The 27,480-nt window shown below is 37.1% G+C and overlaps 1 protein-coding gene across 4 annotated transcripts; it reads right to left on the reverse strand.

The window, feature by feature from the left end:
• Window positions 1-2,573: 2,573 nt before the first annotated feature.
• Window positions 2,574-21,991, reverse strand: PNPLA4 (patatin like phospholipase domain containing 4). 4 transcript variants are annotated; one of them, XM_041416535.1, is made up of 9 exons: window positions 21,789-21,991; window positions 20,585-20,819; window positions 19,776-19,902; window positions 14,148-14,332; window positions 10,224-10,318; window positions 9,920-10,055; window positions 6,641-6,706; window positions 5,257-5,409; window positions 2,574-3,353 (listed from the first exon to the last, which is right to left on the reverse strand). In XM_041416535.1, the coding sequence occupies exons 2-9, from the start codon at window positions 20,741-20,743 to the stop codon at window positions 3,276-3,278; spliced, it is 999 nt and encodes a 332-aa protein (XP_041272469.1). In that variant the 5' UTR covers window positions 20,744-20,819; window positions 21,789-21,991; the 3' UTR covers window positions 2,574-3,275. The 4 variants fall into 4 exon arrangements, with proteins under 4 accessions (XP_041272469.1, XP_041272467.1, XP_041272468.1 ...); XM_041416533.1 differs by having other exon boundaries at window positions 2,574-3,407; XM_041416534.1 differs by having other exon boundaries at window positions 2,574-3,407; window positions 20,585-20,871.
• Window positions 21,992-27,480: the final 5,489 nt, after the last annotated feature.

Consider the following 27,480-nt stretch of genomic DNA (forward strand, 5'->3'; position numbering starts at 1 on the left):
TGACCCACTATCTGAACCATGGAGAGTCTCAGCCCTCTGGGGACTGGAGGAGACAGAACTCCTGATTGTTTTAGTAGGACTCAAGTTTACCTTCAAATCACTTAATATATTGTCTGATAGGAACCATGCAGATAAGTTAAAGGAAAATAGTAATTGACGCAGTAACTTCCAATGACTTTGTCTGGTATTAAGGAATATTTAACACACCTTCAGCTAGACTTTCAGTAATTAGATTTCAAGATGCATTCTGTGGAAAACTGGACAGAAAATGCTTCACTGGACTCCAGGAAAATATATATAATAATAGCATACATGCCATATAGTTTCCCGAGAGAAATGAAAGAAAATGGAAAAAAGGCTTGAAATTAATGTTCTTAAGAAGAGTGAGATAGGAGAAACAACAAGTATTAATACGCATATGAAAAACTGCTCTTGAAGAAATAAAATACCTGTCCAGACATCAGATATCCATGGATGTACTCATCATCATCTGGATGATGAGCATTATTGCTTTGTCTAGTACTCCCAGCCAATTACTATTTTTATTAACAAAGTAGCTTGTATATTTATAGTGACCTTAATTTCCAATCTCTACACATCAACAAAGGTGACCGAAGTTTTCAAGGTCACAGCAGAGCTCAGAATCCAGTCATTTAGGAAATCCGAGGTCTGAGAAAATATAGAAACATTTCTGAAATATGGAAAATTATGAAATCCAAGAATAAACCAGTTTCTTAGGATTTTTATGTCCTACCTGTTTAAACACACTTCAGAATATATACACACAAAAATGTACCTTAGCATATCCCTAGCATAATCTGAAGAAATATCAGCACAAATATGAACATGTGCTTTGTAATAAAAAGTATTTTCATTCTCGTGAGAAAATATTACATTAGCCTGTCTCATCTTCTAGATTTGACTGTGCTTGTACTAACGATTTTCAAAAGAATTCAAAAAATCTGAATCAAAAAACCAAACCAAAACAATGGTTCCCCAGACAACACAGCACCAGAACTACTAAGGTTTCAGCAAAAATGGAATCTTCTATTTAAATTTTAAGTATTGTTTGCAATCATCTTCATTGCGACACTTACCAACAACATCATGGTAAAAAGTCGGTGTGGATTTTTGCACAATTTATCTCCTTCAACTTTTTAAGGTATTAGTAACATTTTTTAAAAATAGTTATGCAGCCTATTTGCGTAGCAAGTCCATCAGAAGACAAAGTTCTGTTGAGCGTAGGTTTCGCCTTCAGCCACACAAAGACTACTCCTAAAACACATGTCAAAGAAGAGAATGAATCTATCTAGGAAGTATTCTTGAAATTTAAAAGCCAGTTATTTCATTGGGATTTATTTTGACAAAGAGGTCAGAAACTGATTTTACTCCACTTGTTTAGGACCTGGTAAAGAGGACTCTCAAATATTAGGCATTTGTGAGAAAAATAAGGTGGCAAGGATCCTTTTTCAGCATATCTGATTTATGATATTCTAACAGAAAATTCCAGCTATTATTCAGGATAGCTAGCTAGGAAAGATCTGTATCAACTGAAGAACTTGTGAAGTGGTAAAAATCCCCTGAACTTCCTCCATTCAAAGATCTTATTCACTACCTGAAGAATACAACTATTGTAAATAGAAAACAAAATCTAAGAGGCTTTGATCTTGTTAGATTTCTCAGTTTCTCTGAGTGAAAATGAGCTGTTTCAAGATTTCACCAGCATTCCGGGACAGTTATTACCATTGAATCAGAGACTTTGACCACAGCAGATCAGCATGAAAGAAGAGAATTTTCTTATAGCACTATCTACTACTTCAATTCATGTTGGAAGCTATCCTCTGTACAAGTGAGAATGCAAATGGGTGACACACAGGTTACTAGGGTAAAACTTCTTTCAGTTTTACATGCAAAAAATGCTGTCCTAAGGTCTGGAAGTCATGCAATCTATTCTGTATATCACTATCACTGCATAAAGAACCTCACACATGCTGTTCTAAAATGAATGTAAGGTGTTTCACATCAGTATTTTTTATTTCATTATCAAAAACAGTAATAAAACAATTCTATCCCTGCATGATTCCTAACATGATGCAATCTACATATTAATATAAATCTGGTGGTTACTTGCCGAAGAGGCTTTCAAACAGCTATAAAGATTTTTTTTCCTTAGCCACAGGTTTTTCAGTTTTTAGAAATTTTAAAATTTCATACATGTTTTTAGAAATACATGTTTTTAAAAATTCTAAAATTCCATACATGCTTGATTCAACCTCCAATTTTAACTTTTTTTTTAACTTATTAATAAATCAACTTAAGCCCTACAATAATAAACCAAACACTCTTTGCTTTTACATGAACAGTTGCAAATTTTAGCATTGGGGCATTGAGACTGGAAATTCTGACCTTAAGGTAGTCAATGCAACATGAATGTTAAAATAATAAGGTATGTGAATCTGAGTTCATTACCCACTGACTCTCATCAACTACTCTCCAGCAGACTGATAGTAGATAATCAGATCATTACAGCATTCCAAGACACTTGTAAATAAACTCTTGACACAAGTTTCAAGAAAATATATTTATTCAGTTTTGGCAGAAGAAGAAAACATAATAAATATAACAATTTTTACATCCTTCTTTAAAAGTGATTTTTTATATCACATTTCTGCTAAAAATTTCAGGTAGTATTTAAAATTTTAAAAGAACACATTCACTGAAGAAAACTTTTAACGTGAGAAAAATACATAAGAGTGCAAATGTTTTATCTTGTTGTATCTAGTACTTAATTTTCAAGACCTTTGGAACAGTGCAAGTTACATTTTAGTTCAATAACAATGTGAACATCTAATTAATATGCAGAACTAATACACAGAATTCTGTTATGTGAATAATACAGATGGTAGTTTTTCATTATATAACATCAATTCTCCTCTCAAATAACACTGAAAAAGACCTTTCCAAATTTCTGTAATTATGACACTTTTTACAAGCTTTTTACAAATCTCACACTCAAGTCCCCAGCTGAAACAAAATGAATCTAAGTGGAACCTCCTCAAAAGAAGACATCCACCAGGCACATCCAGCTCCCGTTCTGACATGTTTATACAGCTCCATGGAGTGCAACTGACACCTTCTCAGCAGAAGCAGACGCAAGTCCATTGGGATGTTTATTTTAATGAACAGGAACTGAGGCAGCAATCCCTGAGATTCTCTAGGATGCCTGTAGGTGTGTTTTGACATCCCTCATGTTTTCCTAATTTTCTATGAGCTGCCTACTCAAACCAGTTTTCTTTCAATAAAAAGCGTACAGCATCGTCAAAGCCATTTTGGTACAACGATTCCATCTTCTCCTGGTCGGGAGGGAACAAAGCTTGATTAAGCCTTACCAGGTTGGCCAGAGACAGCTGCAACAGAGCAAGAAGCTGTAAATTAGTTTATTAATGCAACTTATCTAGATTTGACTGTTCTATCATCTGTTTCATGGAGCATATGTAAAACAAAAAGACTGGCATGGCTGTGTCTCCACCAGGAATTAACCACGTCCAGGGTCCCTGCTGAGCGCCAGGACAAACTGGCACCAACAGTCCACACACAGAGTCAAACTCACAGCACCCAAGACAGTCTGCCTTTAAAACTCTCCAAAGTTTCTGAAACACTTCAACTTTGGAAACACTCCCGAAAACTGTCTCGCAGAGTGGTAGCTGGCACATGTTAAACTTGTGCAAGGAAATATTTTGACAACTTACTAGTGCAAACAACCACATTCTTGGGAACATTCCCAGGCAATGTTTAACATATGAGTATAAATGTAGCTTCTACTACCAACAAATTAAGAACTACTCAGCATCTTAAGTGGTCACTCTGAAGATATTAAAAGGATTTTGGAGCTTTATTCTTGAATAAAGATTTTATTAAATTGTTCACAACAAACTGAAAACATAATTATATTTAATAATGTTCTGAACACTTTCTTTATATAATTAATATTTAGCCACATTACTATGAACAATTTTGCAAAACAATATCAGAATCATCTTCATTATTTGAAGTAAGCAATTATTCAAATTCTGACACTAGAAGATGGAGAGACAGAAAATTATTCTCATTCGCATATAGATAAATGAAGATGTACAACTCTTCAATTTATGCAGATTACAATGTTGCTGAAATGAAATTATTCTTAGTCATCACTTTTACAGCCCTAAAAACAGAGGTGCTTCAATTTGTTGAAATTTAAATGTTGCCTGGGATTCTGCACAAGTCTGCACACAACCCTAGAAGCAATGTAACTTCGATTAATTTTCTGTCTCTAAACTGAACTAATCACCAGCTCATTTTTCATCCTCTAGATACTAAACACAACAAAGAAATATACAATGATTGCATATACTTCCAAGATACAATCAATAATTTCATACTTTATGATCTTTACCAAGTACTACCATGTTTAATATCTCTCTGTGAAATATTATAAACATTCAAAAACTGTTTCAATTGAGAAAGGGATTACATAACATTAATTTTAATAAAATATTAGAGACTGCCTAGAAAGAAAGTTCTAAACTAATTATTATTGTTAATCTTCCTTTCTAATGGAATATTGTTGACCACTAAGTCTATCATTATTCAGTATTTTCTTTCAGCATGTTGAAGAGAGCAAAACTGTGGTTAAAGTTTGTAAGACAAAGGTTGCAAAGACCGAAATGAAAATGATGAAAAGGAGGCAATAAAGATCATATTTCAATATAAAGAAATGTTTCTGCAACTTATAACAAAGCTTCTGGAAATGCACATTAGTCACAAATGTTCACAAGTTCTCTTGTGCAATGCAATTACAAGTATATACCATTTTAAATGTACAATTTAAACTTGTATTTTAAATTCAGTTAGAGCAATTGATTTCAGCAAGTATGAGGAAATGTTCTGCAGCTGTCCTCTCCTGAGGTATTCCACTTTATTTTTCCTATAAACATCTTGCATAGTCAAAGACACCTGATATTTAAAGCAAACCTAATATTATTTACACTGGACAGCCTGATATAATTTGCTCAATTTTGTACTGGATCAATGCTTTTCAAACTTTCTTCTTTCTTCTACAATCTCCTTTCCTTGTGTTTAAGAAAAAGTTTAACCTCCATTTACAGAACAGAAAATGCCAAAACTTTACATAAGCTGATACATGAGCACAAAATAGGCACTTAAATATGAACGTAAGTGCAGAAGTATTTTTAAGTTAATAAACAAGCAACTTACCATCATATCTTGTTTTGCTAATTTAACATACAGGTCCACACGCCCTTTATCTTGTGGACAGATATCTAATCGACCGCTGAAAGGGGAGATTGTCACGGTTCTTCCAACAGGCAAGATAGGAAGGCCATTGGTAAGGCCACCATCAACCCACTTCTATTGGAAAACAGAAATATTTTCAAAGTGACACCAGTACAGTATGATCACAATGCAATAGTTCACCCTTATTGACCCTTCTTCCTTCACTCTCAAGAAAACTTGTAAGTTTCCCTCTAAGAACACACCAAGAAAGCTTCAATATGTGTCAAATATCAAAGAACCGACAACGTACACACAGAGATTTGAATCAAGGAGCATTTAACATAATGTACAAATTTGCATGTAAGGTATTTATCAAGCTACTTATAAGAATTTTTAGTTAATTAAAAAATAAAATGCCCCAAATGGAATTTTTCTCAATGCACACATGTAAAGACAAGACTGTAAATACTACACACAGCATATCAGATATTAATCAGATAGCATATACTACTCTAAAACATTATTCTGATAGACAACAGGAGCTGTACAATCTGTATGTGCAGCTACTCTGACTGCAGAAGCTGAACCACAAATGACTCCTCTCCTCTTCTGTGATTTTTCTTCCAGAGCCTCATTTCTTCTTACATACACTAGACAAGAGAGCAGTAGCTGGAAAGTGGAAGGTAAAGCTGGGAAGGAACAACTATGACATAAGAGGGAGCAGACCTAATCCAGCTGCAGGAGTTGAGCATAGTGAAGAATGAGATCTAGGGGCCAAATTCTATTCCAATATAAACAGGACAGTTGTGACATCTCTTGTTAATGTATTTATACCTTCCTATTTCTTTCTGTATTACAGGCATAGCCCAAAATTCAACACGGGTCTGCTGGCTAAATGGATTCACTGACATCATACCTGAGGTCTGTTGAGCAGATGCGTCACACTGATCAGCTGATACGTATTGCTGTACCTGCAATTCTAAAGCTGACAAGCTTTCTGATACAATGACTACCTAGCTAGCAGCAAATACAGATGATTTTGTGGGGATTTTTGGCAGGGGGGCCTGTGAAGGTTATAAAGGTTCTGGAGGCACAATTTGTATAAATGGGGAACTGAAGTATCATCTATTTCTCATAAGGAAGAAATAGCCATTTTCACGCTTTACAAATTATACTGAAAGTGTTAATATATTTATGTAAGAAAAACAAAAAAGTTGTAGGAGCTAGATTGAGTAAAGACAACTGTAAAAAGGTTTTCTTATAAGAAATACAAAATATAGCACTGAAGTTGCTTTCTCTTAAGATGAAATAATTACACCACAAATGAAAAACACAAAAAGAAAGTTCATAGCTAATTAAAAATTACCTGTCCTTTAAATTCCACTGGCTTAATTCCTGCATACACTGGTATAAAACTACTTGCTAGCAGGACCTAGAGAGAAGAAAGCAGAAAGAATAGAGAAAAAAAATGTAACCAAGTAATTTAGAACTAATCCCTATTTCCATACATATTTACCAGTAAATATATCACTTTTACATAAATCCACTGTCATCTCAAAATGTCTTCTTGTTGTGGTATGTCAAAATGTGATAAAAATTATTCTGTAGGGTTTGGTTTTTTAAGACTTCACAGTGACAACTGTCAAAACAAAATATCAAAAATTAACTCAATTATTAATGTGATTCAAGAGTAAATTCAACTTAGTTTTGCACAATGTGAAGTAAATATATGGTTTTCAAGAAATTAAATATGCATATGATGAAAAAAAAGCAGTTTATTGTCGAAGAAGAAGCTCACCAAGTCATTCTGTCAGCATACTAATACAGTGTTTACTTTTCTAATAAATCAGATTTTCAAAGTCTCAAAATTACCATGAATATCCTGAAAATTTACATATGTATACCTTTACCAATGTTTGTATTTATATATTAAAATATTTAAAAACTACTATTTCCCCTACTGTAAGGCTTTATTGCTGTCTATAGCCATTCTTGATTTTTATTTTAATATTTTTTTAGACCAGGACACCTTTTCTGTCATGTACAACTGTGCGCACACATATACCTTTCTACCCGTTCATAGCAATACCTGTGAGACAGTGTGGGTATCTCTATACCTGTGTATCCACCCATACATATACATGCAATCAGCATACAGCATTTCCAGGAGAAAAGGTAAATGCATGGACAAATTGCAGCATCTCAGAATTTTTCATACAGCTAAATAGGGTGGATATGCACACGTTTGTGTGGTGGCACTGATGACCAATCTGGGGAACAGAAACAGGTCGCAAACTGGTGCATACACTGTGTGAAAGATTAACAGGTGCAGAAAAAAAATCATAATCCATAGAGATTATGAAAGAAAATGCCTGAACTTTTTTGGCTGGAATCACATTTACTTTTACAAAATTTAAACTATTTTAGTATTAAGCCCTTCTGTTCCCCTAACAAGTCTTAATAAAGACTGTATATGTATATGAAGTCTTCAACTTCCACTCTGAGAACAGTTTTCCTGCATATTTCACTTCCTAGTGATGTAGAGCTTTGTCTGAGCTCAGATAAAAAGAGCCTCTCAGTTTTCTAAAGTGAAACTGCAGCTATTTCTCTACCAAACAGGCCTTTCACTCACAAAAGTCTAAAACAAGATTCCCAAGTTCCCAACATCAGCTTCTTCCTAAGCCCTGCACCTTTTCTGCTCTCTTCCTCAACTCCATCTCAATGACTTTGCCCTTCTAAACTAAGATAAATGCAGAAGAAAGATTTAGTGAATGAGGTCAAAATCAGGTGACTCCTGCAAAGTTTGAGTTCTTTTCAAGAGGACTGAAGAAAGAAAGCAATTGTTCTTCTTATAAAGTCACTGAGATCTCCTGAGTGAGGAGAGGCAGGACAAGTTTGAAGAACAAACACTTTCAGTATTTCCTACCACTGACAGACCAGTGCAGACTTTAGGCACTACCTTACTTTTCCAAACTAAATATACCAGTGTTCTGTGCCCTGCTCCCCCACAAACACACAGATCATGCCTCTCTTCCCTCTCACCTCCAGTTTAAGAACTGAAAGTCTACAAAAGCTTATACAAGATGATTGTCTTCACATGTGGGAAGACTAGTTCAAAATTGGGAGATTATTACCTGCCTTTCCAAGTCACAGGGAATAGTAAAAAAGATAAAAGCTTAACATTGTAGCAACACACATTCAGTTTAGCCATTATGAAAAACTTCGGAACCACAAGGCTTGATTGTTAAGCATTGGAGTTGAACGATTTCTGGCAGGGGGTACAGATATTTTGCTGTTTATAAAATAATCTGCCCAGCAGTATCTTTATCCATGCCTTGGCTGTAGGTCATGCCCTAGGCATGATACAATAAAATAACCTAACAAGCTCTATCCTCCCTGCTCCTGTGGCAGCCACCAGCACTCAGAGAGCTGCACTCATGACACAGGCAGAGCTGAAGGCATGCACAGGTAAAAACAGGTATTGGGAGCTGGACTGAAAGATCAGACAACATTAATATATTCCAATGAGCAGTTATGTGTAATTTTATTACTAATATTCCAACCCACCCTACTGCTACCATTGAGAACAAAAGAATAGAACAGCAATGGCTAAACCAATGAAAAACTATTGAAATACTAGTAAAATGTACATATTTCCAAGGTCATCCTCATGTTTCTCACTGTCTCCAGCTTAGAAGATTTCACTGCAAAAATACATAAAGAATAAAAATCTCCATGCTTTCTACCATTACAGCTAGAAATAACAGTGCATAACTTGAGATAAACTCTTCATATAATTATATTTGAATGACAAAGTCCTGTAAGTTTTGAGGACTGTCCATGTAGAATATTATGGGGTGAAAAATTTTAAAAATATACTTTAAAGGCAAACTCCCAATGCACACTTTGAGGTTTTGTTAATAAGTATCAAATTTAAAAGTGATAACTATATTAGCAAATTCTCTAAGCATCCCCAAGGATAGAGAAAGAATGAATTCCTTCTTATACTATTTCATCCTTTATTCTGATACATCTTATTACGTCTTCCACTAAGATACAATCAATTACTAGAAAGAACATCTGATTCACATGCATCTGAATTGCTCCTACCATCTCTTATCTGATCCAAATTTTAAACGTGGCATACAGATGAACAGAAGGGCAGTGGAAGATATATTTTCCAGCTTATATATAGTAGCTAGCATTACATTATAACTATCCACAAGCACCTGTAGGAATTGTTCCATTTTTTTAAAGCTTCCTTTACTTTCTGTTGTGATGAAAAAAATTATATCAGTAAAGTAAGAGATACAAACATTTTTACATTTTGAGATTCGCTACTGTGTTCTCATATACTGCAACAATTAGTTACCTGTTACTTTTAGAAATACTTTTCCTGCAAGGTGGAACTTGAATAACCAGTGAATGAAACACACACAAACGTTTAATAAATTTTAGCAGAACTGGTGAAGCTATAGGATCAAATTCTGCTTTAAACACTGTTTATATTATGGCTGTAGCACCACTGGGAGTAGACATGGATACCTGAATAAACCAGTGATTTTATTGTACAATTAATAATATACTCATAAACCTTGAAAAAACCCCAGTTTTTATTTACAACTGACATATTCAACATGATTACCTTAATGAGGTCCTCCCTGGAGGCAAAATTTGAAACCAAGTGATTTTCCCCACTCTTGGAGTTAGTGACTGACACATAGAGTCGGTTCTCAGCGATCTCATGAACATCAGAAGGAAGAATAGACTCTATGCCCTCCCTGGAGGAAAGAAAATTCTCAGCATTACTCACCACTATTACCTAAAAGCCTTGCAAATGCATTAGGGGTGAGCACTCCACAGCACAGAAGAAATATGCACCCGCTCAATTTGCATTTGGAGAGCTTTCAAACACAAAAATGATCTTACAGAAGCATTAAGATAGGTACCTAAGTGTTTTCATAAAATCATAACCAGGCGTTACAGCACCAAAGTTCAATCTTCTGACTTCCTCTGCAAATCCATAGGCAAAGTGCTTACATTTCTGGAAATGAAAAGCATTAACCATTAAGGTTGTTTAAGTGATGGGAAGCATGTTCAACTGCAGTACCTAAAATATACTAGAGGCTAAAGCTTTAATAAAAGAGTTATTAGAGAAAACTGAAGGATTTTCCCATATGTGCTTGGTTTGTAAGAAGACATGCATAATGAAATGTTGATCCTTTCCTAAAGATTAATTTATAAGAAAAAAAAAATCCCTAATGAAAAAAAAAAACCAAAAATACTCTGAGGATACCACTCCAACAACCAAGGAAAGTTAAAGTCTATTTTTCTATATACTACCACTGCTAAATAATCAGTTCCCTAGATCATGCCATTACAAGAACAATAATTTAGTTAAAAGTCTAAAGCCACCTTTTATTTTAAGGTCTACTTCAGAACTTAAACCAGACAGAAGTACCTTAAAGATGCTTATAAGCAGTAAGCAAAATAAAAATCACAACAATTTCTTCTCACTAAAGCAAAAAACAAGCTACTAGCAAAACCACATACTATGTATGGTACAAAACAAAATGCTACGGAAGTATTTAATGAATGGAAAACTATGATGGGTGACATTGGAAGAAAATACACATCAGAAAACCAGATAACAGATTCCTGCACAGAGAACCTCTTACACAAGCTGAAATGCCCAGCATTAATGACTGCAAAAAAAAAAGCTTGAAGTGTGAGTCCAAGAACTCCAAAGGGACAGTAAAGGAATTGGTATAATTTATTTTTCAGCCATAACATTCTGAAACAATGAATTATAATTCTAAGTGCTTAAGACTCACTATTCAATATTTGTAATCCTTTATCCTTTCAGGCAGACTTTTCTAATGATTTTAGGGACTTCGGAAAAAAACTAAATTCAATCTTACGCAACCTTCTGAAATTGGTACTTTATAAATCCACCCACATTCACCCATATAACCACATGAATAAAAGACAGTTTGGGTTTCCTGGATTATTAGGTCTGTGCATAAAGAACAAATATGTTGCTAGTAACAAAATCACTGCCTGAGTGACTAAGGAAAGGAAAGAAAAAAAAAATAAGGAGAGATATGAATGTATCCCACTTAGGAAGAGAATACAGAATCCATTGAATGACAAACAAGGAAGGAGGTAGTGTGAGGATTAACATGAGATCAGAGACAGCTAACTGAAGGAGTTAAACTTTCTCGCATCACTTGTATGACAAAGCATCATCTAAGCAAAAGATGGAAATGTAGTTCTTGCATTCACCTTCTTCACATGGCCTTTGAATAAATGTATCAAAAAGTTCACTAAGAGGTTCACACCTCTTAAAGAAACAATTATTTGTGCTACTTATCTTCACACTGGTTAGATTTGCACCTTTACCCCATACTTGCCGTTGCCAGATCAAAACCAATTAAAATACATAAGGCACATTCAGACACTTCTCTCTATAATGCATAAGAAATCCACAAAACTATGAATAGAAACACCTCAGAACTACTATCTCTGTATCTAAGATGCTTAAATAAAGTCATGGGGAGCTAAGAGTACCAAACTAGGGAAATGACAGAAAACCACTTTCCATATTACAAGAATGGTAATTCCATATTGCTAAGAATGGACTGCAATTTCTGCTCTCAAAAGGGACAACTTCTTAGAGGTATGAATTGTTTTAGAGTCTAAGTGCTAGAAGCTTTAAACAATACACCAACATTTTAAATAATGACTGAGGCCATGTTTAGAAAGTGTAACTGCTTGTATTGAATTAAGCAAATTTGGTATCAAACACGACTAAGGTAATTAAAAATAAATAGGTATTTACCTATAACTAAATAAGCCTACTTAGAATTCACACCTTTACAAACAGTGACAAAAATCCAATATATGACAGAAAAACATTTGGAAACTGTCTTAGAACAGCACCAGTCAAAAGAATAAATCTTCAATGTTACATTCTCTCCAAAGTAAGGATAGGTTGCATTACAGCTTTGAGACTAGGAGATGCAGAAAGTCCAAATTATGGCTTACCTAACAATACCATCTCTGGAGGGGGGGGGGGGGGGGGGGAATTAAAAAAACTTAACTGATTAGGAGCTACACTTGTGGATATAAAATATTTCAAGCTAGAAACATAGTAAAGATAATAATATAATTACCCTGATATGAAAAGTTAATTCTATTCAGTACAGAAAACCACCTTTACTTAAATTCCATGAGAATTAGAATTATTCCCACCGACAAAGAAACTCCCAATTTTCCATTTAAACACTGTAACAGAATAATTAAAATACACAAAACATGAAAGGACTAGAAAGTTCATGAAGCTTTCTTTAGCTTGCAATAATATGACAAATTTTCAAGGAAAAATAGACTCAATGTAATCCAGACTTAGCTTCCACGAACAAAAACTAAAAACTGTTTTATTTACTTAGAAAGATCTTTGTAAGTTGGACCAGGCTGAGAACAAGGTCTCATACCCAGGGTCTGCAATAAGCAGAAAAATTTCCTTGGGCTAACCAAGGGCTGCCATGCTCACCACAGAGGAAATTAAAGTCAGAGGTACACATTATACCAGGCAAACTTGAAACTGAACTACCAGTCAGAGGTGACAGAAGGGGAGAAATGCCTGCACAGAATACAATGAGGTTCTCTCCTCAACAGAGAGGAACTTGCCTAATACCAAGTCATATAAAGAATGCTTGTAGGGGAGTAGGATGGGGGAAAGAAGCCAGGGAAAAAACAACTGCTGAAAAAAGTACAGTTAATGCTTCAAACTGAGTTCATATCCCAGCAGAAACAACCAGCAAACAAAAAGATCAGTGGCAAAGTGGGGTTTTGCTGGGACTATTATTTGAATCAAATGAAACGAAATAAGCAAGGCCTAGAGGAATTATCAAATGCTCACTTGGAACAAAACATAAGTGCAACTTACATGAAAAATCTAGCAGTCTGTTTTTCCCACAATAATTAAAAATAGTAAAGAAATACTAACATTTTGGCAACCCTGGTCCTCTACATTTATTAAAGTGAAGTCACTACAGACAGTTAACGAGGGCAAAGCAGCCTTAACCTGTGGGGAAAACCAAGCAAACAGACACCAAAAAGCCCCCTAATGGTCTCCAAGCAAACAGACACTAAAAAAAAACTCCTAATGCTCTCCATGGAATCTGTAACACTGTAATCACTGAAAAGAACCTTGGTGTCTCTGCATGACACCACATGCACTGTGAGAAAGGAGTGGCATCTCTGGAGATTAAACAACCCAGATACATGTCAGAGCAGAATGCTGTGAGGGCTAATCCTACCAGCTGCTCTTAAGGCATGGGTTGCACTGAGTCTGAAGGAGATGCAAAAGTCTTTACTGCTGTTCAGTGGAGGACAAACACCAAGAAAAAGTTTTGACCTGGTGGGAGCCGTTTATGAAGACACACTCCATCTACCATTTTCATCTCCTTACAGAAAATGTTAGAAAAATGGTGCTATGCGCTTGCTTAGCAAAGCCTATGTCTAACAACAGAACAATGATTCACTTTGTCATGTACCATGATTAAATATACATCTTGGTATATTAAAGTATATCTGTTGCCTACAAATTAAGATTCACACACATGAGATTTGTATTTACACAGTTTAAAATATAAGGTTCATATGAAGTATTTTTATCATTAACATTTTTGCTCATGAGTCACATATGTGGTTAATAAAAACATGATACAAGAGTCCTCTTCCTGGCAAGTAACAAGAAGAACAAAAACAAGACACAAAATATTTTAATAAACTTAATAGAAGATGACTATATACAAAAATTCCTTTGAAAATTATCATGACCTATACCTACGAGTTTATTAATTTACCTCTATATTTTCTGGCACTGCTAACAAGACAGCGGCAGCCAGAGATCCCGCAGAAGCTCCCGCAAAAGCTTTCACATCTCTCAGTAACTTCTTACCATGCCTGTGAAAAGCAGCTGCTGCCCCCAAGTGGTAAATGCCCAGAAAGCCACAAGCTGCGAAGGACAGGTTGATGTGTTTCATATGGGCTGTGGAAACAGCATGTCACGGTCAGTCTTTTGCAACTTGCCTTGCAATATACATTTATTCTTTTTGCATAACATACTCTAACTATATTAAACTGCAAGTTATTTGGGAACTCTAAAAGCTTTTGATTACTAAATTCATCAAACAATCAGCAGTTCGTTTAGTATCTCTGAAACTGAAAACAACTCCAAAATAATCCTTAGTACAAATCTCTTTTTAAATTGATCAAAAATATATAATTTATATATGACATAACTATATATTCTCATCTGATTTGTTTAAGAGTAGTACACAAAAGTGATTAAAGAATACCTTGGAAGAACAACGATTGTTAGCCACCTCTATCAAAAAAATCAAATTAATTATAAAACTGCTGGTTACTGTCTTATCATGTAGTGACTGGGAAAATTAATTCAAACTGAGAGAAAGTTAAGATTGGATATTAGGAAGGAATTCTTTACTGTGAGGGTGATGTGGCACTGGAACAGGCTGCCCAGAGATGCTGTGGATACCCCACCTCTGGCAGTGTTCAGGGTCAGGCTGGATGGAGCTCTGAGCAACCCAGCCTAGGGAGAGGTGTCCCTGCCCATGGCAGGGGAGCTGGAATGAGATGATCTTAAGGTGCCTCACAGCCCAGGGCATTCTATGATTCTATGATCATACTCTCCCTTACACAAGCAGAGCCTTGAATCCTTCTATAATTCTCTAAGAGTGGAATTATTTTCTGCCATCTTTGAAACTCATTTGCTTACTAGAATGATTAATAGACAAATTTTTAAACTAATTACTATTTTAAAAAAGAAAAACAAAAAACATATTTTTTTTTGCTACTGTCAAAATAAGAAGGAATAAAAAACCCAAAGTAAAATACAAAGCACTAAATGTAGGAAAACACACACACACACTCTTCAAAGGTGTCTAGGGCAGAAATTTAAAATTAACAAAATAGCCCCACAAATGGGAAGTATAACTTCAGATTATTAGGGATAGTTAATTAAATAAACAGAATGCTGTACAATTTATTAGCTTTTTCTGCAAACAACTACATCAGGAAAGCAAGGGATTCCATAGATTGTATTTTACAGATGTAAGAGATACCGTGCACATTATGTTAGTATTGAATTAAAAACAACCCCCTACTGTACTTGGGTTCATCTCAATATGAATGGGAATAAAAGACAGAAACTATATCAGTTATATCAGTCCTGAAGAACAGAGGCAAACATATACAGCACCACATTTTTGTTAAAGATACCTCTTCATCTCTGAAATGGGAAGGCCAGGAAAGAGGAGGATAAGAAACAGCTTTCAAAACCATTAGATAAGAAGACATGCTAAACCCAACTGCTTTAACCACAGCATGATTAAAATGAGACCTTATGCTCTGACCAGGTTTGCTGCTTTACTGAGAGAGCATCTCGTAGTGCCAGGGAATATTTGGTGCACCGGTCAGTCTGCTAAAACACAGTTTACCAAGTGTGCTGGAAACGCTTCCATACCCACTTGTACGTAGGAATACCTGTAACAAATCTAACACATTTGTACTCATAGAAAGTACTAGAGGTTGGCTCTTGCTATGCCAATAGGGGAGAAAGACATTTAGAATTAAAAAAGTGATAACTTACTATTTTTGCAAAAAGGGATCTTTAAATTAAAAGAAAAGTCAGTGTACTGAATAGAAGGTAAAAAAACTTTACTCAAGATGCTACTGGAAAACAAACACAACTCTGTTTTTGGTTTTTTCCACTCTATTAAAAAAAAACAGTCTTTGAAGTATGATGCCACAATGTGCTTCCTTTCATAGTTAAACTCTTGGGAGTTTAACCAGCTGCTGCAGCTGTCTCCATATGTTCTACGAAATAGGAGCAAAGATGCATTTGCATCACAGGCCATTCTGACAAAAAGGTGAAGCTCGTTAAAGCAACTGCATTTTTACGTAGGAATGGAAGAATCAACTCCCACTTCTGTGCAAAACAGATCTCAAGATCAAGACACCACTAATATGAAGCACTATATGACATAAAGATTATGTTTACATAGCTGACTGGTCAAAAAGTATCCAAAGTATGGATTCACAAATCCAAAGAATTACATCTAAGGGACCTATGAAATGCAACTAAGAAATGCAAGTGTAAGATAATAAGGTATCTGGATGGTATATGGATGCTTATGTACATGTACACACTTAAACCTTCTACAAGGCTCATACTCCAAAAAGCATGTCTCTCTGTAGGAAAATAATTAAATGTTCATTAAAAAAAAAAAAAAGATGAGAACCACAAAGAGCAATCTAAAGCGTGGTTACAGTAAAAAAAAAAACTTTAGATTAAAAGGTTTCTTTTAAAAGAAAAATTCCCTACAAACGTGGAAGAAAAAAAATCACACTTCACTGTATAAAGAAGTGCCTGGTACATCTTCTCCAAAACAAGAACAGAAAAGAAGGTTATGTGAAGTGATGAAACTATTTGAATCTCAGATCAAAAACTACAGAACATATCTGACTAAAGTCAGATATCCATACCTGCTCTTACACACCTTCACGAAAAATTGCAATTTCTTAGACAAGCTTTAGTCCTATCTAATTATCAGCTACTGGGAATAACCACTCTTCTCTTTTCAGTGCCTGGATACATGGCATTCACTCTTTCATATGACTTAATTTCTTACCACTTAGATCCCACATTTTTCTGACTCCTTCATTTCCTTACCCAAGAGAGATAAAGAGATTATTGAATAAGTATTCACATCAGTTACTTGACTGACAAAAGGATTCAGTGAGAGAACAGACAAGAATAAAAAACAGCTCTAAGATTTCAAGTCAAGGAATACTGTTCAAGAATGCTGCTAGTCTCATACTCTGTGAAGAGTAGACTAATTTCAAGTCCAAAAAGATTAAATTAATACAATGTAAAAATAAGGTAATTTTTTTACTTTTAGTGAACAGAAGTACTTGACCCACTGGATTTGTATGGCATGAAATACAATACACTATTTTACAGATGCTCCAAGAGAACCTCAAATTAAGAGTAGCAATAGCATAGTTGTGTTACCCAGGCACTACATTTTTATTAATTAGGATCAATTCCCAGGTGTACATCAAGTATTTGCCATATACACAAAAAGATTTAAAATTCCTCATTACAAATGTTAATTGGCAGATGACATTCATGCTCAAATGACAGATCCACTGGTTACATCTAGTTTCATGACTGAGAAATGGGGCATGCATATATATCCATCAAACCTTTTAATTGGGGAAATAATGAGTAGGAAAAATCACTGAATCATTCAAGTGACTTCTGGCCCAACATCCTTATGCTTAAAATATGGTCAGCTACCACATAAAATTTGGTTGCTCAGGGCTTTACCGGCTTGTTAACTTGAAAATCTTGCAATGTTTAGCTCCTAAGGGATACCTAGCATTTGTCTCTTGCTGGGTGAAACAATCAGGTCTTCTTTCTTTTGTTCAGAATATTAAAATCAGTAGAGTATTGCAAATACCCAGCAGAGAAGAAACAGAACATTAGTATCTTCAATCCTGCATCCACCTGCAGGAAAGTGGGTGGAACTGAGGCCTCTTTAACAAATCTGTAAAAAAGCACTTAACCTAGAAAGGATGCAGATGACAAAGATGAAACAGATAAATAACAATCATGATTCTATAAGGAACTACTGTTCCACAGATACAGTTAAGCAACGTGTTTCACCTTGCAAACAAATCTCCAAATAAGAGGAAAAGATAAGAAAGCATTTTTAAGAAGAATGTCTTGTAAAATCAGAGAGGAAAGTAACAGGAAACTGGCCACTTTTAGAAGAATTCTCGCGAATATGTCAAGGCATCACTCAATTTGCAAGTTATTATGGTATATTTCAGACAAAGTTTGATTCAAAAATGTCTTTTGCTTTGATGACTTGGTAGCTGGTTGCCTTTTTGATCAAAAAAGTATAGTATGATTATAAAAACTCCAAAGAGGAAACAGAGAGAAATTTAATTAAGTATAAATTATGACTATTCCCTGACGATTTCTTATAGAGTAACAGAAATAGGGTATAGTCACATGTGGACACAAACCACTTCCTTCAGCAGCTGGAGCAGAGAGCAGAAATCTTGCTATCTAGAAATAGTATGAAACACCTGTTTCACAAGACTTCAAAAGAAATATTCTTAGAGTTTAACACAAATTGTGACTATTAAGGATATTAACACCTACAAACACAAAGTTGTCTTGTTGGCATGTCTTAAGAAAACGTTTTGATGAACCTTGAAGATGCACAAGTACATTCCAGCTGGACAGTGCACATAGTGTATGACATAAAAAGGACAGAACAAACACTTCTGCCACTGCTTTTCAAAAATGTTGTCATCTTAAATGATTGGCAAAATTCAAAACAAAGATTTCAACTGGCCAAGGGGATAGAAATGCTTCTGTTGTCTACAAAGGAAAAAACAGACGTGTAAGAAAAGATATGTACAAGAACAACACTGGGGCTGTTCAGTTTCATTATTTTACAGATAATGCAGGAGCATTCAGGAATAAACATAAACCTAAGAGTTCCCTTTAAAAGAGTACCACATCTGCAGGAAAAAACCAACCCACTGGTCATTAAAAATCTACTGAGGGGTGGAGGCATTTCTCTTTACTCAGCAGTACCTCATCCATTTTATAATGCAAACCTTCAAGAGAATGTATGTAAGAAGACAAGGCTGTATAGAAAAATTGTGATACAGTACCACACAGCTTTCTGAGGACAGCTACTGGTTGTCATGCACATGAAATAGCACAACAGTTTCTCATAGAGCTGTTTCCTGAGCAATGTAATTATATAAACATTGTACCATCCCGGCGTCTCAACCTGTCATAACTACCTCCCTGTCATCCACTTGTAAACAAAAGCTGAAAATGCCCAAAGCAACTGAGTACAAACACCTTTACAGACAAAATCTAAATATACATAGAATGCAAATGACCAAGCACCCTGAAGCACAGGAGCTAAAATGTATGGTGCACATCTGAGGATAAGCTATTAGCAAAGAGTTACAAAACAAGCAAAGTCACAGAAAATGTTTAGCACAGCAGCACTGCTAAAATAAAGGCTATAAAAGTAACTACTAATTTACCTGAAACACAGAAATGTTTGTTTTCTCACATTTCTAATGGGAAAAAAGCGCATTAGCATAAAAATTCACAGCCTTCAGTGAATATAACAGTTTGATGAAGTTGAAGAAGAAAATAAGTACATAATCTAACCAGCCATTAAGAACCTTAAGAAAATCATGAGTCTGCAAACTCTAACATTTGCATATAATCCCCTTAGAAGTAAAAAGAGAAACACAACACATGATACAAAGCTTTCAAATTAAGATTCTAGACCTTGATCCTTAAGATGTCAAGAAGGGAAGGGAAGGCTGGCTTCTCCAGAAGAGGGTGACAAAAGGTTCAGTACCTTGTAATGAATGTTGTCTTCCATCACATACTCCACTGGGACTTTTTCCAAAAGCTATTTTGGTTCCCTCTGCACTAGTAGCCATTTTTCTATCAACTGCGGATTGTTTATCATTTACCTTGGAAACCTACAATCAGAGAGTGAGACATATTAAGATTAAAAAGAAAAACAATAGCAATATGACATTATCTGACAGTAAATGTTAAGTCATCCAGATGAATTTTGCAATTGCTTAGCTGACACGAAACAAGTTCAAACCTCAATGTTCCACAACTTATGCCTGCAGCAATTTCTATTTTAAAAATTTAACTAGATATTGAAAAAGACTGTCATTTGGATATGCCAGTGTCAGAGATGAGCTTTGTGTCCTTTACCACTACTTTTATTTACATCTACAGATTTTTTTATAATCAAACTCTTCTGTATTTATCCTCCCTTACCTTGTGTTGTGCAACATTGCATCTGTAAGTAATTTTTCAGAGAATTCTGAAAATTCTGGTCCACTTAACGATTGTCACTCTAACTAATCAGCCTGCCAGTTATCCTGCACTACTCTCTAGAGTACAGTTGGAAGAAAATTAGTATTTCTCCCCAACTCAGAACTATCAGACTCAAAAATTCACTATGAAACACTGGTACTCCAGCACTTCTTGCTGCCTGCCCCTTTACCTTGATAAACTGAAGGCATCTTAAATTCATAATTAATGATGCAAAATCAAAAGCTTAGCACTGTAGAGTCTAAAATAAATATTTTATCACTGTATTTATTCACACCACTTATATCTTTAGAGAATCACAAAAATACTTACCTGGAATTTAACTTTGTTATGTGTCACTCTGAAAGTGCAATAGCTTGGAATTCCAATCCAGAACTGCCAAGTTTTGGGAAACATGCAACTACACAATTGGCCTTCTTTCATCTGGAGCAACAGTATTTGAGCACTACAAAGCTTTTTGGCAGTCCACATTTTAGTAAAAGCGATCTCTGGATCCAGATGATGAGGTAATCAAATAGATACTCGCAGTAGCTGTTTTACCATGAAGCTACAAAGGAAGCCATAAAAGCACTCAGTGGAAACTTTCTTTTAAGCATAACCTATTTAAAAGACATCATGAAAAAAAAGAAAAAGTAGTTGAAAGGTTCACATCAAGGACCTGATATTGTAACAAGGCCCTTCTCACACGCACCAACCCGAAAACAGAGGCATTAACAGCTGATTCACTTGACAGTGAAACAGTTTTGTTCAGTAGCTCCTCTCTCCCCCCCCTCACCAGCCCCCATCTGGTACCGTGTTGTTCACCACCGACTATGAAGTCAATTGTTCATTTCACAGACAAGAACTAAAATTGTTAATAACGGAGAACCCCAAACAAACAAACAAACAAACAAACAAACAAACTCTCCCTTAACAACATGAATACACTGCTCCTTCTACCTCAGCTGAAAACTGTGGATGCAGTGATCCAGCAACTTCAACTTGTTCACTAAAACAGTGCCGATGTCAAGATCCCAGCAAGAGACACTCCGGCATGCTGGCGGGCACAAGGCAAGCCTCGTCATCTTCTCTGTTACTAAGACAGCACAGGGGTTACTCACACACCCGGTGCAAGCCTGGTTTACACCTTGACCATAAAGAAAAATGTATGGAATTGTGCTCGTTCAGACGAAAAACAGCTTCCTACCTCACCACCACTGCAAACAACCCCACGGTGACACTGTGCCGGCGAGATCCCGGCGGAACACTGCCTGCCAATTTCCAACTTAATCCCGAACAAGTAAGTGACTTAAAGGTGTTCTGTTTCGTCTCGTGCGCCATGAGATCAGGCCTGTGGTGTACCTGGAATTTTCCAACCTCCACTTTTGTTCAGCGAACAACCAAAACAAACAAACAAAACAGCCGAAACGGCGAGACAAGTTTTTTTAAAGCCAGCAAACACAGCACGTGAAGTGACAGCGGCGGGGCGCACAACGCCAAAGGGCAGCCACTGCGCCTTCTAACCTTGGACACTTACAGCCAGCGGGCGGTTCCTACGCGGGACACGGCCCTTCAGGGGCCAGTCACCTCAACCCCGTCCCGATCGCCCGCTGCCTCCCCGCAGGCCTGCCGGGGGGCTAACGCGGCCTCCGCAAGGCAGCGGCGACACCGTGCCCGCCGCGGCGACACCTCCCCGGCAGCCCCGGATCGCGGTCGGGAGGTCACGGCGGGCCCTGCCCGGCCCCCACCCCCAGCGCGCCTGCGCAGCGCGGGCCCGGCAGCGCTGGGAGGAGCGGCGGGACCGGGGCCCGCGGCCGCTGAGGCGGCACCGCCCCGCCTTTGCCACCCGGCCAGCGGCGCTCCGTGTGCGGGCGGGCGCGGCCCGGCCCGGCCCGGCCCCTCCGGGTGTTGTCGCTGCTGTCCTGTGCATGGGTGTCCGCGCCCTCAGCACCGTGTAACAGCGGCCTTTTGCTGACAAGGTGGCCTCAGGGCAATAAAGAGTATAAAGAGGTTTTTTTTTTCTCTTTTTATTTTTTCTTTTTTTCTTTTTTTCTTTTTTTTTTTTTTTTTTTTTTTGGGGGGTCCTCAGGGCAATAAAGAGTATAAAGAGTTTTTTTTTTTCCTCTTTTTATTTTTTCTTTTTCTTTTTTTATTTTTTTCTTTTTTTTTTTTTGGGGGGGGGGGGGGGGGGGTTTGGGTTTTGTTTTTGAGTTTTTTGGGGTTTTTTTTGTTTTTTTGTTTGTTTGTTTTTTGAGTCAGTGTTTCTGTTTTACGAAGGTGAGTCCACTCACCCTTCTGTCAGGCCTGGGCCAGAGCAAACAAGCACCCAGACTGAGGATGCAGATAGATCCTGCAGCCAGCAGTGGAGGAAGAAAACATGCTGAGGGTGGTCAAAGGTGCCTGTGGAACAGAAGTGTGGATGTGTGAACTCTCCCTGGAGTCTGGCTGACTGGGGTTCAAATTAAACTTGTGAATAAACACTATTAGATTTCCCACAGGTTTGTCTCCTTCTCCTGCGGCATCCATTATCCGTGCTTTTTCTAGTATCTGGGAGATGCTGGGATGGATTTGGGATAGAAGGAAGTGCAGCTGTGTTGGTGGAACGTTGGCACCTTTACAGGGCCTCCTCAGAGTTTAGCCAGCCTTTCAACTGCTGAAGAGCAATAGTTACAAAACAGAACCCTCGGACTGTCTTACAGCAAAGACACCCTCTTGTGGAGTTACTGCCTGCTGATTTCATCGTCCTGCACTCTTTCCCCATGTTTACAGGATGAGATTTTAGATGAGACTGCCAGATGAGACCTAGTGGTTAAAAAAAACCCCACTTACCTTAATTATAGCTGGACTTCTAATTTTTAGAGGTCAGTACTATGATTAAGACCTCATTTACATCTAAATGAATACTTGGTTGACTGCTATGGCAAGTTGCAAACATGTCAGGAGTACCCTTCTTATTCTTTTAGATGTGGACTCAAGCATATTAGTTAGCCTCTTGTTCCTTCTGTGCTGTGTCTGATCTATTAATGAATTGGGAAATGTGTGCTGTGGATGAAGCTTTCTGGGTTGCTGACAAACTTTAAATCAAGATAAGTTACAAGTATAAACGCAGCAAGTCATTGTGAAGGACAACAAATGAGATGGTGTCTCACATACAGCAGCTGGCACTCAAAGACACAGAATTGCTGGGGATGGAAGGAACCTGTGGAGATAATCTATTCCAATCCCCTTGCCAAGGCAGATTCACCTGAAATAGGTGACCAGGAACAAATCCAGGTGGGTTTTTCAGAGCAGGAGACTCCAGAACCATCCTGGGCAGTCTGTTCCCCTGCTCTGTCACCCTCAACGTAAAGAAGTTCTTTCTCAAGTTGAGGTGGAATTTCTTGTATTTTAGTTTTTGGTCATGAAAGAGAAACATTCCTGTCTCCTTTGGCCTTAAGATTTTTTAAGAGCATTGAGGTGCTGGAGCATGTCCAGAGAAGGGCAATAAAGCTGGTGAAGGATTTGGAGTGCATGTCCTATGAGGAGTGGCTGAGGGAGCTGAGGTTGTTTAGGCTGGAGCAGAGGAAGCTCAGGGGAGACATCCTCACTCTCCACAACAGCCTGAAAGGAGGCTGAAGCCAGGTGGGAGTTGGCTTCTTCTCTCTGACAGCCAGTGACAGGATGAGTGGAAATGGCCTTAAGTGCCAGGGAAGATTTAGGTTGGACATCAGGAAGAATTTCTTCATGAAAGGGGTTGTTAAGCACTGGAATAGGTGGCCCAGGGAAGTGGTAGAGTCAGTATTCCTGAGGATGTTTAAGGAAATTCTGGGTGTGGCACTCGGTGCCATGATCTGGTTGTCTCACTGTGGTGTTTGGTCAGAGGTCAGACTCGATGATCTCAGAAGTCTTTTCCAGCCTTATTGAGTCTGTCATTCTTTGGCTCCCTAATTCAAACTCAATCCATTCTCTTTCCCATAACTAGACATGATCAGACCCTTATCCTTCAAGTGTCAAAGCTTATTTCATGTGCTGCATTTAGGTAAATTTTTCCATATTCAACCTTTTTATAGCATGACATGCATCTCTCTTTCTTTGCTCCTTTAGTAGTTGTTCTTTGGAATTCTCAGACATTTTCTTAAGAATAAAGTGCACCAAAGAAATCTTAGTTGAGCTACATAAATGTTCAAATGGCTTTACAATATGGTGTTTGTCAGAACAGGTATTTTGGAGCACCCATATGTTTAAGGAGCAAGGCATTTAAAAGTCTGTGTAAAATCATTTCCCAAAACAGACTTAAGCTAAAGAAGAAAAAGGAGCTTTCAGTAACAGCACTTTAACTTAGTTATATATTTGGTCAGCACAATTAAGTTTGTTAGTGCTGTGACGACTGTACTGTGTCTTTGCCAGTAAGACTGAATTCTTACTTCAGAAATTTGAGGCCCACATGGAAAATGAGGAGACATATAAACAAAATTATTGAGAATCAACTTAAAGGTTTTCTTTTATTACTGAAAAAGATGTTGTGTGTATAATTCAGAATTAGACATGCAAAAATATATCTCTTCAATAAGCTCTGCAGAATAATTTTTCTTGGAGAGGATGCAAGATTCTAGTTATCGATAGGTTTCATTAGGGATTTAATGCAGTTTTTTACAACATTAATTCAAATTGGCCTTTATCTAAATGCTGATTGAGGGATTGAAGTGTTTGAGGAAATATTATGATTTATGGCATTATATAAGATTTATGACTTAATAAATTACTTATAATAGTGGTGCATTACAAAGAAAAGATGAAATTTTTAATAGGATAAGCATAAGAATAGTGCTCAGCAACTGATACTCAAAGCTATGGGTTTGACTGGTGACCACTGAAAACTAATTCCTTTCCTGGTCACCCTTGTCACCTTCATCTCAGTGCCAAAATAGTCTAGGAGTCCATGTAAGTGCGTGTGCCTGAGGATACCAGGTCCATTGCTGAAGGTGCGCAACCATGGCTCAGAATTCTGAGGAAAATGCCAAGTTGCAAGAGAAAAAAAAAATAGCTGTCAGAAAGTCTGATGTTGCCCTGATTTTATAAGACTTTGTTAAGCCTTCTGATGTTTGCATTCTTTCAACAAACTTTCTCACACACAGTTCTGTAAATAACCTATGTTTTGCATTCTTTCATGGAGGTGGAGAGAATTGATGGACCCTTGGTCTGTCCAGTGGCATTGGAGAGGTGGCACTGTCACCCTCCAATCCACTGTCACCTTTGGAAAACTATAAATGTTGGAGTCAGAAAATAAAGTTCCTTCTTCTTCTTCCTTTTTGTTCCCCTCGAGAGCAGTAGTGTCTGTGTCATCATTTCGAATAGCTGTCAGAAGGTCTGAAGAGGAGATTCATGTGAGATGAGAAAGCTGAAATTTCAGACAGGCTAAGACAAGGGAAAGCACTGACATGGGCAAGTATAAAATTATCAAGAAAAAAATGCAGTGTCAGAGGGAGGTATGACTGTGGCTGTGCTCCAGGGAGCTGCACCTTCTCTTTCCTGACTTTTGCCTAGCAAAGACTCTGCTTGTGTCTTTTAAAAGGTGGTGAGCACATTAATGCCTAACCTAGTAGTGATCATTTGGGTGTGATAACCGATAAATAATTTTTAAACTTCTGAGTCTGTCCTGCTCACAGAATCTCTTTGTGCTTGGCTAAGATGTCCAAGCAGGAATACAAAGAGGAATGATTACAGAACACAAAATTTGACAGTTAAAGCATTTGTGGGAATTTTACCCCCAAAAATTCAGTTCAAAAGAAAATATGTGCTCCCAGATTAAAAAAAACCCTCTGGTTTTGGAGGGAGACTGGTGGCACTTGATCCAGCCAAGAAGTCAAGAAACATTTTCAAAAAACAACCAAACAAACAAAACCACAAAAAAACCCCAGAGGTTCAATATTTCCAAGGGATTAATTGGAGAAAAAATAATCAAAAACTTCAAGGAATCATTATAAATCTGCAAATATGAAGCAGATTTTTGTCATATGTTGAAAATTTTCTTTAGAATTTTGCTAGTAATCTTATGACCTATTGAACACAACATGTGAATATTTAATAAAATTGGGAACAATCACAGCAGGGGAAGTGTGTTTGCACTTTTGTTCTTTTTCTTTTTCTGCTTTTGCTTGCATTTATCATAACTGAAGCCACATATCTAATTGAGAATGAATATTTTTTCAGGTAATCTAGAAATGCTCTTGATTCTTTAATAGCCCCAGAATAAAGGGGGGGGGGAGGGGGTTTGCATCCCAAAGGTATGTATGTTATTTGATACTGAGTTATTTTCCACAAACGTTCATATGGCTCATTAAAGGGCCTAGCATTTTTTTTTTTTACTTGTTTCTTCTCATATAACCAGACAGTTTGATATTTTCCCTCTCATTTTTTGACATCTTGGGTGGGATTTGTCAAAGGAATGCAGGCGTGGGATACAGTCTAGACATGGGTATTTGAGCTAGTCATTCTAAGCTGCTTCAATGGTCAGCGAAGAGAAAAAGACACTTTTGGAAAGGAATTAATTTCAGCACAGAGTACACTTTTGAAATATGTTAGATGCATCATTCTCTAAAACTGCTTATTTTTCTTTATTGACATTGAGGAAGGTCTGAGAAGACCACCTCAGAGGTAAATGATTGAAGTCTTGCAAAAGGAGCCTCTGTCCTGGCAACGGTGTAGACTCTTTTGGCTGCCAAATGCTGAGTCTGCCATTACTAGAAATTCTGAGGTGAGATGAATTACTGTCTGGAAGCCAGAGAGCAAAACCTGAAACCATCCATTAAAAAGAAAACTCAGTCAGAAAATGGACACTATAGAAGGGGAATGGCTCAGTGCTTTTAAATCACTCTATCTGCTCACAATTTGTCTCCTTTCATTTCCTAACACTTCATTTAAAGTGTCTACTTTTGCATTTCATCTTTTTCCTCTTGTCACAGCCTTTGGGGATGCCTGTGTTCAGGTTCACAGCTGCCATGCCCATGAAGAGGTTGCCCAAAAAATGTGGATGCTCTGCCCTGGAAGTGTTCAGGGCCAGTTTGGATGGGGCCCTGAGCAATCTGGTCTAGTGGAAGCTGTTCCTGCCTAGCAGAGGGGTTGGAACTAGATAGTTTTTAAGGTTTGTTGCAACCCAAGCCAGTCTATGATTCTGTGATTTTGTTGCTCTGAAAATCCTTTTGGGGATGTTAATTTGTTGTTTCTTCTGTTAAATACAAGCTGCTTGGGGT

This window comes from Onychostruthus taczanowskii, unplaced genomic scaffold, assembly GCF_017590055.1.
Source record: "Onychostruthus taczanowskii isolate IOZ18803 unplaced genomic scaffold, ASM1759005v1 scaffold52, whole genome shotgun sequence".
Lineage (NCBI taxonomy): Eukaryota > Metazoa > Chordata > Aves > Passeriformes > Passeridae > Onychostruthus > Onychostruthus taczanowskii.

What these genes read in the sequence shown, in the direction of transcription:
- PNPLA4 (XM_041416533.1), bottom strand. Translation starts at nt 20,743, where the DNA reads ATGTGGACTGCCAAAAAGCTTTGTAGTGCTCAAATACTGTTGCTCCAG. An exon ending in AAGACAACATTCATTACAAG is followed by an intron (nt 14,333 to 19,775) that starts GTACTGAACCTT and finishes CTGTTTCCACAG; the next exon opens with CCCATATGAAACACATCAAC. An exon ending in CAGTGCCAGAAAATATAGAG is followed by an intron (nt 10,319 to 14,147) that starts GTAAATTAATAA and finishes TTTCATTTCCAG; the next exon opens with AAATGTAAGCACTTTGCCTA.